Here is a 12,521-nt window from a genome sequence, read left to right as displayed (position 1 = left end):
CAGATGTCTGTGATGTAAATTTATTGTCTTTCATCATCAAACATGGCCCAGTTGGATTGAGATACCTGGACATAAACCTGAGGAGGTCTTAGCTCAGCTGCAGCCGCAAACAAACAATACATCTGTGAAGAGTGATGAATTCCACCTACAATGTGCAATTTCTTAAAGAGAAGCTTTATTCAGTCGTGTGTGCACGTATCAGGAGCACAGAGGCTATCTTTGTGCGGTAATGCACGGAGCGTGGAGCTCAGAGGCCCCCAGTGCTGATCCTCTCCCTTTCTGCCAAACAATCCTGCTGATTATTTCTCACCCACTCACTGGCGCCAGGCCTTCTCTCACTCACTCACTCACTCACTTACTCTCTCTTTCTCTCTCGCTCTCTGTGTATAGAGGTAGACCTGGCATGGGCTTATAACCCCCACCCTTACAGACACTCACAAATGCACACTTTTAAAAGGAGACTTGGATTTAGGAAATCGAGTTGAGAGTTGAAGTGTAGCCTTTGATTGTAAGCTACTATTAAATAGACTTTGGCTGACCTTGAATTGGCTGTTGTTTGCTTGCTTGCTTTTGCAAGCATTATGTTTCTATGATCAACATAAAACCCTGACTAAATCTGAGCCAGTTATACATTTAAGTGTGCATTTTGCTCTGGATCTCTGATCTGAACTGAGACTTGATCTTTTTTACTCTTGTTTTGTTTTATTTATGTAAAATATGCCTCCCACTATTGATGTCTTATTGCCATAACATGCTCTGTGTGTTTTGCAAGGCCTCTGTAAATGCCTTGCCTTATGTAATATGGATTCCTGTGAGGAGAAAGACACAATAACCTCATTTTGCCCCTTGCCGACATCATGCCCACTCTACAACCTTTCTGTACACTGCATGACAAGCCAATGCAGCATTCCTATTGCGGTTATGCAAATATAGAACTTGAGTCTTAGTTTGTATTTTGAGTTCAGGAGCACTTCATGAGAGAAACTAATACTGATACATGCTGCTCTCCACAGAATCGAATCTCAGCACACCAGCACAAGAGGCACATGGACAGGTTGCTCCTCTAGGTGAGTTTACTCCTTCTGAAACACAATATGAGCCTGTACTTTCAAAAAATGCCTGCGTAAAATTATTGAAGGGACATTCAAACCTGTTTGTTCGACCTATTTGCATTTATAACATTTGTAGTTTGTTGGCTAATTAGGGCCCGAGCACCGATGGTGTGAGGACCCTCTTGGAATTGCTCTGTTTATAGTCCAATTGGATTTTTAAGTGTGTGTGATGTAAACCAGGGGATGTATATATACTTGGCTCAGTTACTTTTTATTTATAATATTTATGATATTTATTTATTTAATTTAAAGGCCTATTATGCAAAATTCACTTTTACATGGTGTTTGAACATAAATGTGTGTCGGCAGTGTATGTACACAACCACCCTATAATGGTAAAAATCCGCCCACTCCTCTTTTTTTAATCCCCATAAATCAGAACAAGCCGTTTGCAGATAGTAGCTTTTGTGACGTCACATATGCTTAGGCCCCGCCCACGACTGCTGACGGACTCTTCCTTATTAGCATAGACCCTGCCCTCAGTGAGCTGTACACAGTCCGCCATGTTTATCTCCTCGCCAGAGCATTTAACAGCAGCATTCAAGTAAGAAATGTATTCTTATTAAAGTTACTAAAGTTATTTTCTTTTAGTAATTTTCAGTTTTTCTTTTATAATAATAATAATAATTAATACACATGCGATTTCTTTACGTGCTGTTCACGTTCACAGACATAACCAACTGTGTTTATGTGAACTTTGTGTGTTTTTGACAAAACCTTGTGTGTATTTGACAGTTTAAGCGCAATAAGACGTGAAAGAGAAATTTGTTTAATACTCATGGTCACGGGACGCATGGTCTGATATCCAGCTTTCTGTGTGCGTGCTTTGAGTGTGTGCGCTCTGAAAGCCATACATCAGAAGTTTAGACTGATATGGCTTTAAAACGCATGCAGATAATAAACTTTCATGATGATGAAGAACTGCAATGTCCCGTGAGCGTGAGCGGGATAGATATGATAATCAAAACCAAACAGATGTTTTGTTAGTTAGAGTATCTGTAGCCATACAGGCTCCGCCCTCTTCTGGAAAACGGGATGGGGAGCAGCAGCTCATTTGCATTTAAAGATACATGCACGAAAGCAGCATGTTTTTCCTTTCACTCAAAAATGGGCATTTACAACATAGTACAATAATTAATCTGTGGGGAATTTTGAGCTGAAACTTCATAGACAGATTCTGGGGACACCTGAGACTTATATTACATATTGTAAAAAAAGGGGCATAATAGGTCCTCTTTAGTACTGCTACTGCTTGTAATAATAACCAGCATCATATTTTTTTACACTGTTTTTCTGAACTTTTGAACTTTTCCACGGGTCCCCAGACACTAGTTTGAAAACCCCTGATCTAAACCAGTGGCAGATCAGATCTGTCATATACAGGAATGTGAGGAATGTTCCCCTGAGTTTTATCTTTGTTCTGCCTCCAGCTCCCATATTATGTAAAGTATAGTCCAGCTGCAAAGTTTCACCCAAGTCAAGATTCTTAACTTTGAGTCTAATGAGAATGGCCTCACACAAACCACATTCCTTTCTATTCTTAGTTTCCAGAGATTCTGAGCATTTCTGTGGAAATCACGTCTTTTTGTATCAGATCAGCGTGCTGCGCAAGCACTCTTTGTTTGTGATAAATTGCGTGCATTTTTGGGCTTGTCATTTATGTGCGGACTCAGCTAATTATGGGTTAAATTCTTAGAAGGTGTTTGCAACTCTCGACATCGCTAGTGCTCTCTCCAGGCGCTGTCTTTTGGTTTACTAACAGCTTGGCTTTAACAGTGGAGGAGGGGGGCTCAAGGGGGGATTGCAGGGGAGGAGGAAGGCGGTTCTTTTCAATGCCAGAGCAGGCGTTTCGCATTGAGTCATGCATGTCGTATGAGTCCTCCTCCCCTTAGACGATCCCCGGTGATGCCAGCCTGTGACTGTATGCGTGTGCGCTCGCGAGAGAGAGAAGACTGATTGTGTGCCTGGGCGTCTGTGTTGAGCCGTGAGCTCTTTGAGACTGTGCATCCAAGAGTGAAAGTAAAAGAGCAGGAGAGCGAGTGAGGAATGACAGAGGAGGGCTGAAGCTACGCGACATACACAAGGCTCTGAGACTCGATTTTGGACCCGACACCTGCCCGAAGCGACGCCACCCTTCTTCCTCTCGCTGTGCTTTCACATGCGCACCCAGCACAGTGCCGGTGAGGTGGGCGTCCCGCTGGCAGGAGGTGGCTGCAGTGGTGGCAGCTCAGAGCAGTCACCTGGCTCTGACTCAGGCTTTAGCCCCGCTCTGGGACTGGCCGGAGGGGTTAGAGCAGTGCGAGGGGTCATGTCCCATTACTGGAGTCTGGAGAGCCTTCACTCCACCAACGGTAAGACTCCCTCACATTTGGACCTCCAATGTCATAAGTAGTGTGTGTTCTGCTGGACGTTTTGAGCTTGACGTCACTTGACACTCATGCAGCGAGTGACATTCTGCCTCGGTGAGGCTTTTGTGACGGCTCTTGTTCATTGTATTGCAGTCTTTCGGTCAATGTAATGACATTGTCTGAAGCCCTTGATGGGCGCAAGGAGGTAGCTGAAAGAGCCACTGTCTCTATGCAAATGTAAACACATGGCGTAGCTGCTGCTCCTGCATTTAGCCTGTCAAAGCAACAGGAGTCTGCTTGCATGTTACATGTATTGAAGAAACATGAGTTATAGAAATCGAGCTAGATTTGCTGGTGGCCATGTGGGAATCGAGATTAAAGATGATGCCTTACTGTTGAATGAAGATGTGCCACTCTCTTTTCGGCTGCATCCTGCTTAGGTTATTGCATTACTGTCACGGATGTCATCTATTGATCTATGTTCCTGCTGGCTCGTAATTGGTTAAGTGGTAATGTTGTGGAAGGCTCTGTCAAGTGAGCCAATGTGTATTCTAGATATAGATGGATTGCTTATGACTGAAGTGATGGCGTTACCTGCATTCAGCAGTTGCACATATTCCCTTGCAGGATATTAATGTGCAAAATTAGCATGCTTTGAGCTTTTTTTAATGTGGTAGTATCATGTCACATCAGCGTTCATGTAAAAATAGTGTGAAAAAGCATAGGCAAGTGAAAACATAGGCTGAGTTAAAAATATTTGAGGCGAAACCAACACTGCCCCTTTTGCGTCAATGAACAGAGCTGATATGTTGATCAACGCAAATTCTTCAGGTTACCTTTCTAAGAATAGAGCAATTATCTCTTTCTGTGCTGGCATTACCCTATACTTCCTTGCTCCAGTGGCCGTATAGTAAGACGATTTATGTGAAATGAGAAGAGATGCCAGTTTGAGCAGTATTTTGGTCTCATTATGTTCTCTCAGGGTTGGCATGGTGACAGACAAGCCAATGACCGTCAGCCTAGGTAGCACCGATGTCTCAAACAGCCACCGCTACCCACGTCAGCTGCAATTTGGATGTTTTTCTCATTTTCTGCTTTGTCCTAAGAGAGATGGGATGTGACTTTTCCTGTGATGGAGGGAAATAAATGGTGCACTGTGAGCCGGGGGCAATAGCTACAGACATTTCAAACAGCGCTGTCACCTCGTCACGGTTCGCTGACCTCATTTCAGCACTCATACTGTCCGTAGCTGATCGCAGAACAGTTGGAGGAAGAAAAAACTGGAGCGACACGTGAGAAACGCTCTGAACTGAAACTTTCTTAAGTTTGAACATTAGAAATGGTTAATGAGAGTTTGTTTACAAACAAATCCTAATTTCATGGCATCCCTAGACTGACAGAAATGGTTTGGGTTCAACCCAGACTGGACCCGTAGCAGTCAAATATTCTACACCATCCATTCACTGAACTAAGAGACTATATGACAGCACCATGTCTATTTTGCACTTTTAATAGCTCTCCAAAAAAATTCTACCAGTAAGCATCTACAATAATGTAAAATATTTGCAATTGAAATGCATGTGAAAACAAATATGAAATGCCTGTCAATAGAGTTACCATAATTATCAGAAGGGCCTAACATAGCTATGTTAGCCAATCAAACTTGACCCACTGGTTTGTAAGTTTTTTTTGCAGGGCTCCAGACTGCGACCAAATGGTCGCATTTTGCGACCAAAATTTGAGAGTGTGCGACTAAATTTTACATCCAGTCGCACATGTGCGACCAGTAAATTTCATCTCGTTCATAGTGGGCGACAACCGACGTCGCGTCTGCGATGCTTTGTTTACGACATCACAAGAAGACTAGCATGTTTAATTTTTTAACGGTCCTCCATGAAGGGTTCCGAGTGAATGAGTGTGTGTGTGCGCGCGAGTGAATGAGTGTGTGTGTGTGTGTGTGTGTGTGCGCCCGCGCGCGAGTGAGTGAGTGAGCGAGCGAGCGAGCGAAAGAGAGAGAGTGAGAGAGTGTGTGCGCGAGTGAGTGAGTGTGTGCGTGCGTGCGTTAGTCTATGTGCGTGTATGTGAGTGAGTGCGTGTGTACATGTGCGAGTGAATATGTGTGTGAGACGGCTCGAGATGACTGGTTGTAAAGCAATGTGTAGTCTGACAATGTTTCTTGTCCAGGACATGACAAGATTTTTAGGAGTCGAAATCGTGTAATCTGATACATTGACTATAGTAACAGACAAAAAAATTGCGTATTCTGAACCAGGCATAACTATAACTATGGTATACTGTGGTTATGAAAGTAGCCTACACATCTTTTTACAGCACTTCAAAACTATATCCTATTAAAATTTTTTTTTTTTTAATGTGTCGACCAAAACATTTTTGTTCATCCTTTAAAGATTGTCTCTATTTATAAAACTGAAAGTTTCAAGAAGTAGGAAAACTCACACTTATTTTTTTTTTAAAAGAAGACTAAATTACCATTGTAAACAGCTGCTGAGGGTGCTTATTGGCTATTTTCACTCCCTAATATCTATTTTGTCACTCATTTTGCTTTTGAAATAATATTAAGACATTATGAAGGATAATAATTAAATTTAACTTTATCTATACACCTCAAATTTATCTCAGTGCTTTGTCATCCCACAGTGCTACCAAATACTTTCTGTAGAACTTAGAGCCGCGGCCCTCAGATGTTAGTCTGGAGCCCTGTGATCTTAAAATAAAATTGCACCATAATTTCTGTACGCTTAATCTATTTATTATCAAAGCATTTGTCTGTAATAGTTATTTAGGGGGAAAATGTGAAGGTGTGCCCCTAAATATTCTGCTTGCGCTCCTAAAATTTTAAGTCAGGGGCTACAGCGCTCCTAATAAAAAAAGTTAGTCTGGAGCCCTGTGTAGTTAAAAAAGTGTTATTAAATTGTTACCAAAATAGTGTTATCACTTTTTTTATCACTTTTTTTTTTTTTTTATAATATAGTGACCCTGAAAAGGTATTTAGACATTTAAAAAATAAATGAATATCAATGCATTATAGAATAAAATCCAAGTGCCATTTATTTTAAAGATGGACAACAAAAACACTATTTTCAAGCAAAATATTTGAGAATAAAAGAACTGTTTGTTTAATAGTTTGTATCTAATGCAATGACATTCATTCATTTGTAAGTGCATCGAAAAATCCTAAAATAAGGTGTCATGGTTTCGACAAAAATATTAAGCAGCACAACTGTTTTCAACATTGATAATAATAGCGGGGCTGCCAACTCTCACGGATTCAGCATCGGAATCAAATCACAAGAATTGAATTGTGAAATTTGTGTCAAGAAATAATAAAAACAGTAGCCTACCAGTAATTGTACAATGTAAACATTGAGGGCCCTATCTTGCACCCAGCGCAATTGACTTTGTACACCGACGCATGTATCATTCCTATTTTGCACCCGCGCGAAGCGCGCTTTTCCCTCCACAGAAGCACGTCGCTAAACTAGGGAATGAACTTGCACTCCCTGGGCGGTTCAGCGCAAAAAAGGAGGCGTGTTCTGGCGCAAACGTTCCTTCATGCTATTTTGCAGGTTTAGAAAACAATTGCGCCACTAACCAGGGAAAAATAGTTTAAAGTCAGTGGCGCATGCTATTTTAAGGACGCATGCTTGGCCATAATCAATGTAGCGTGTGCACAACGCGCATACACTTTGATTCTCTCATCTACACAGAAGCGGCAGTTTTCATTTTTGCAAATCATACATTATTACGATAGATAGATAGATAGACAGATAGATAGATAGATAGATAGATAGATAGATAGATAGATAGATAGACAATTTATTATAAAAGCATACATCTAGCTTACACATTTACCCAAATTATCATACGCCTTTTTAACGAAGTTAATTTGGGTGGGTTTCTCCATCCCCAACGTCCCTGACGAGAACGTCGGTCTCTTCGACCTTGAACCGCTCCTGGTGCGCGCCTGGCAAATCCGCCATTATAATAGGAATCCGCTTTAGAACAAGCGCGTCTGCTCTTAAAGGGAATGTGAGATGACGCTCTGATTGGTTTATTTCACGTTACGCCCAAACCACACCTATGAATAATGAAGCTACTTCAGACCAACCCATTTTAGATTTGTGCCTGGCGCAAGAGTCATTTATCCCGCCGGGAAAATAGCAACAGCGCCAAGACCCGCCCACAAAGTTACTTTGACACTTGCGTTTCAGATCGTTAAAATAGGGCCCTATAACATGTTGTCACTAAGCTTAATACAATATTTCTGTTTAGTTACCAAATGTTTTGACAATCACAATACACTTATTGTGATGCAAGGTTTTTTTTTTCTTCCTTTTCTTCATTTTCTTGTTTCCCCTCTATCATGTCAATGCATTGCACCATGACACATTTGACTCCATGAAGGGCTTATCATGTACTTTCCTGCGTTTACATGTGTAAAGGACGCCTGAAAGTGCAGATGCGCTATAGAACGGGCAGCATGCGGTCGAAACAGTCTCACAGGATGTGTCACCCACTACCCAAAGACATATTATGCTTCTGCAAAGCCTCTTCTCTTCTGCTTTCATTATTTGTGTGAAATGCACGAGTACTTCTCACTTGTCTCAGAGCCAGAAATAGAAAGTCTCAGTTCTTCTCAAAAGCACTTTCATTAAAGTCTTGAGTTTCCATGCTGGAAGAGGAGCAGATGTGTGTCCGTATTTTCCCTGGGGGGTGTTTTGTCTTGATTGCAGAATCTTGTGACCGCCCAGTGCGAGCCAGGTCAAGTGATAGAGAGAGAGTTTGAAGTGTCTAAATGAATGCTCGTTGCTTAATTTTCATAAATGATTATTCCTCACCAAAAAAACTGAATGACATGCCATTTAATGATTAATTTAGCCAAATGTATTACACTAAGCTACGCCTTTGCTTTTCATAATCCAACAATTGCTCTGCTAATCTGGTTAACATGTCGACGGAACGGGGGGTTTGCAGCCCCTCAGGCACTATTACAACTGACGGCAATAAAACAGATGGTGTTTCATTCACACCTTTTTACATAAACCACAATTGTACAGCTCTGCTGTATGCTAGCCTGTTTCAGGCAATACTCTTTCCACATGTACCTCAGTGTTATGCAGAAAAGATGTGAAGAGATAGATGGTGTTTGACAAGACCTGTTGTGAGTGTTAATTCTCTAAATAGAGATTCAAATGAGGGCCACATCTCTACAGGTTTTTACCATTTACATTAACTTTTAAGGTTCTTTGAAGCTTTAAGGTTCAGCATTTCAGGTGCAACAAAAACGTATAGGGCCCTATCTTACACCCGGCGCAATGCAGCGCCAAGAAGTGTTTTTTGCTAGTTTCAGTCCGACGCAGTAATCATTTTCACGTCCTGCGGCACGTTGTTTAAATAGCAAATGCATTTGCGGGCAATTGTGCGCCCATGCGTGCTGGTCTGAAAACGAGGTGTGTTCTGGCGCATTGTTGGCAAGTTGCTATTTTGAGGCAACAGAAATAGACTGCGCCATTGACCAACTGAAACCTGGTCTAAAGTCAATGGCACAAATTTTTTTTTTTGGTTATTTAAAGAGCGCGTTAGTAATGTGCGCCTATAGGCGGGTCCACAACGCGCGTACACTCTGCTTATATAAACACACAGGGACCCACAGCAGCACACAAACATGCCACCAGTGTTGGGGAAGCTACTCTGAAACTGTAGTTTGACAAGCTACAAGCTACTCGTAAGTTAAAGTAGTTAAACTACAGTCAAGCTACCCTTTTGGAAAAGTAGTTAGCTACACTACAAGTTACTATCAAAAAGTAGCTAGCTACATTGAAACTACTTTTGATTTTTTTGAACAACGTATATTATAAATAACTGAATAAGTGTCTGAGGAATGTTTTAAGTAAAATATTTAGTGTTTAAAACAATGCAATACAATTATGATTTCAAAGAGTATTGTTTTATTACACACAACACTCAAATATCGTCTTGCTCCATCATGGATAATATGGGTGTGTCAACCCACTTCTGTACGTCAGTGAACCGTTAGCCGCAAGATGCGTGATTAAACAACAGGTGGCGATAATGGCAAAAAAATTGTTTGTAATCTAACAAGAAGAAGAATATCCTTGCATCGCGCTGATTCGCGCAGGCTCGACAACAAAACGCAATGTAGCTTTTGCTCGCGCTACACCGCTACTTGCTGCAAAAAGTAGTTAGCTACTGGAAAAGCTACACTGTTTAAAAAGCAACTGAGCTACTGCCAAGCTACTGAAAAATGTAGTTAAGTTAGTAGCGTCGCTACTTGTAGTTAACTACTCCCCAACACTGCATGCCACATATTAAAATTAAAAGGATTACAATGTAAAAGATTATTATTGTGTACGTAAAGATATGGTGGAATCCGGCTTGTCCTGTAGATGGTCTGTTTGCGCACTTTTAGCTCGCGCACGAGCAGTTCCGTTTGCGCTCTGGAGACGGCTTCGGTCTTTCCACTATCAAATTCGGTCATGTAAATAGCGAATCTGCCATGGCGCGAGCGCAACTGGCATTTAAAGGGAATGGGAGATGAGACTCTGATTGGTTTAATGCACGTAATCCCAAAACACACCCATTACTCATTAAGAGAATAGGGACAACCCTTTTAGACCATGCTAAACTAGCAAAAGTGGATTCGGAAAAACCTTAAGTGAACTTGCGCCCTGCGCTTTAGACCATGCACTTAAATTAGGGCCCATAGAATAAGGCCCCGTTTACACGATGGGAAAACGCAGATATTTCCCTGCGTTTTGGCCTGTCATTTACACGAAAACGCCGTTTTTATCCAAGAAAACGATTATTTCTAAAAACTCCAGCCAAAGTGGAGATTTCTGAAAACGCCGGTTATGTGTTGCTTTGTCAACTGGGAGAAACGGGGTTTTAGGTTCTCAAACGTCACATTATGCGCCAGAAAATGCTTACGTCATGTGAGCGCCCTATGTTTAGAGTTTGTTTGGCTACTATTTGATCATGGATGCTGTTAAGGTGGTACTCATTTTTACTTTTGTGTAAACGTTTTTGGTCTGTTTGCATTTGCTTCGCTGTCTGTCCACACAAACGAATCTCGCGCCATGTCTGTTGTTTTGAAAGGAACTGGAAGTCGCTCGTGCTATTCGTTGTTGTCGATTTTGAGGATTCTGATTGGCTTGCATGGCTTTACCCTTCTCCCTACACTGCCGCCCATAGGTTTGGCATAATTATGATGTTGCGCGACGGCGTATTTATGCGGGTTGATGTAAACGACAACTTTTTTGAAAACGATGTTGTGTGCACGATGTTATTTTTGAAAACGGAGGGGGAGAAATATTCGTTTCTCTAAATACCTGGCTATGTGTAAATGTGACCTAATTTTACAGTTCTTCAGTTGGTTGTATGGTGTACATTATGGATTTTAATGGTTTTCTAAAAATAAAATGTGGAAAACTGTATTTTTGTGGAACATTGTGGAATATAAAAGAGTTCTCCTATGGCATCAGGCTGCAGTATATATCAGCTTTGTGTCACTGTTACAGTGTTTGTTTGCAGTATCTAATGTGACTCAGTTGCTTCTCTGTTTGAGGTGTTTTGCTCAGTCTGCGGGTGAAATGGCACTGCAGTGTAATCGTACATCCACAGCGACAATAAACTGAGTCCCCCACGGCCACATTGATACTGCAACACCGACCAGAAGAATTCCCACCATTGTGTGAATGCCTCCGCTTACCTCTCACACAGTTCACGCTGTGTTGAACCAGACAGCTAAAATGAAACATTTTTAACTAGATTCTAACTTATAATGATATCAAAGCTGTTTTGGAGTAGCATATTCACCCTCAATTTCACTGCGGTCAGGATGACGTTCCCACCCTAATTCCATTCTTCATAGCCACTGCATAGAGGGAGACATCATCACTGCTGTGAAATCATTGTGACATATTTCCATTTTCTGTGAGTTCATGGGGAGATTACAAACACTCCTCCCACTGTTTGGGTCATTTAATAAACTTTGATCCTGTTTGCAGGGCTAGTAATAATCTGCAGTCTATACAGATTACTGTTCCAGACTTGTGTGGCATTAATATCAGTCTGCCAGCAATCACAAAGTCAAAAGAGGGCAAGTGTTTTGCTGGTTGAGAGTGGGAAAAGACTGCAAGATCACATACAAAAGAAAAGGGCAAGGACAAGAATGGAGCCTTGACATGGTGAAGGCCCCACGGTTCCACTGATTATATGGTTTTATGAAGAACGTGTTTAAAAGTTTGTATATTATTTTGGCTAATTTGATAATGTTTTAGTACCCATAAGTTTACTAGTATAACAGTCCATGTGCGTTAGCTTTGATGTCATCTATGTGCTTGTGTAATCACTGACAAAGTTCGCTCTTTGACAAATTTGGTTAAATTGATATTTTCTGTTACCAATAAAATGTAAACCAATCTTATACATTTTTAACTAATTAAATCTTGCTCGTTATACATCTAGCCATATATAAACCATGTTCATACTTCCAACAGATTAAATTGAATTGTTTTCACAATTAACAGATTTATGCTTATATGGATTTTAAAAAAATATGATTATTTAAATAAATAAATAAATTCAAGTACATGCAAATAATCATTAATATATGCCATGTTTAATGTTTGAGATGTCTTGGACTGTCTACGACTAAAGATTTTTCTAGTTGACTAGTAGTCATTTAAGCAATTAGTAGACTAAACTCATATTAATAAGCCAAATAAATCATAATAATGAGCCTTTAATTGCCTATATATAATACTCCGCCTAAGCAGCGGCAGAAAGTTTGTTTTCTTAGTTTTACAAAGGCACAACATTTACGTGTTATTGTGAGTTTACACATGTTTATGACTAAAAATGACGAGTATTTTAAGTTGAAAAAATGTAACATATTTTCTGTCGTAGAGAAAGTTTAAATGGGACACATTGTAATGTAGAGCTTATCCTTCGATTCCAATGGATTCCCCAGAGTTTCCCTCATAATAAGGGCACAAGAATAGTGGAGAATATCATACAA

At 40.7% G+C, this 12,521-nt stretch overlaps 1 protein-coding gene across 5 annotated transcripts in view; it reads left to right on the top strand.

Annotated features, from left to right (window-relative positions):
• The window catches only part of arhgef4 (Rho guanine nucleotide exchange factor (GEF) 4), an 80,086-nt gene that overhangs the window by 44,972 nt on the left and 22,593 nt on the right, over window positions 1-12,521 (top strand). For 4 of the 5 annotated variants that reach the window (XM_084410207.1, XM_084410204.1, XM_084410206.1 and 1 more), the window contains one exon: window positions 1,014-1,067. In XM_084410207.1, the coding sequence (XP_084266333.1) occupies window positions 1,014-1,067 (54 nt within the window). Of the gene's footprint in view, window positions 1-1,013; window positions 1,068-3,002; window positions 3,464-12,521 lie in introns of those variants that run through there. The other variant, XM_084410208.1, reaches the window with a different exon arrangement.

The sequence above is a fragment of the Rutilus rutilus genome (genome assembly GCF_951802725.1).
Source record: "Rutilus rutilus genome assembly, chromosome: 6".
NCBI lineage: Eukaryota > Metazoa > Chordata > Actinopteri > Cypriniformes > Leuciscidae > Rutilus > Rutilus rutilus.
The sequence above is the reverse complement of the archived record's forward strand: the minus strand, read 5'-3'. Positions and strand labels throughout refer to the sequence as shown.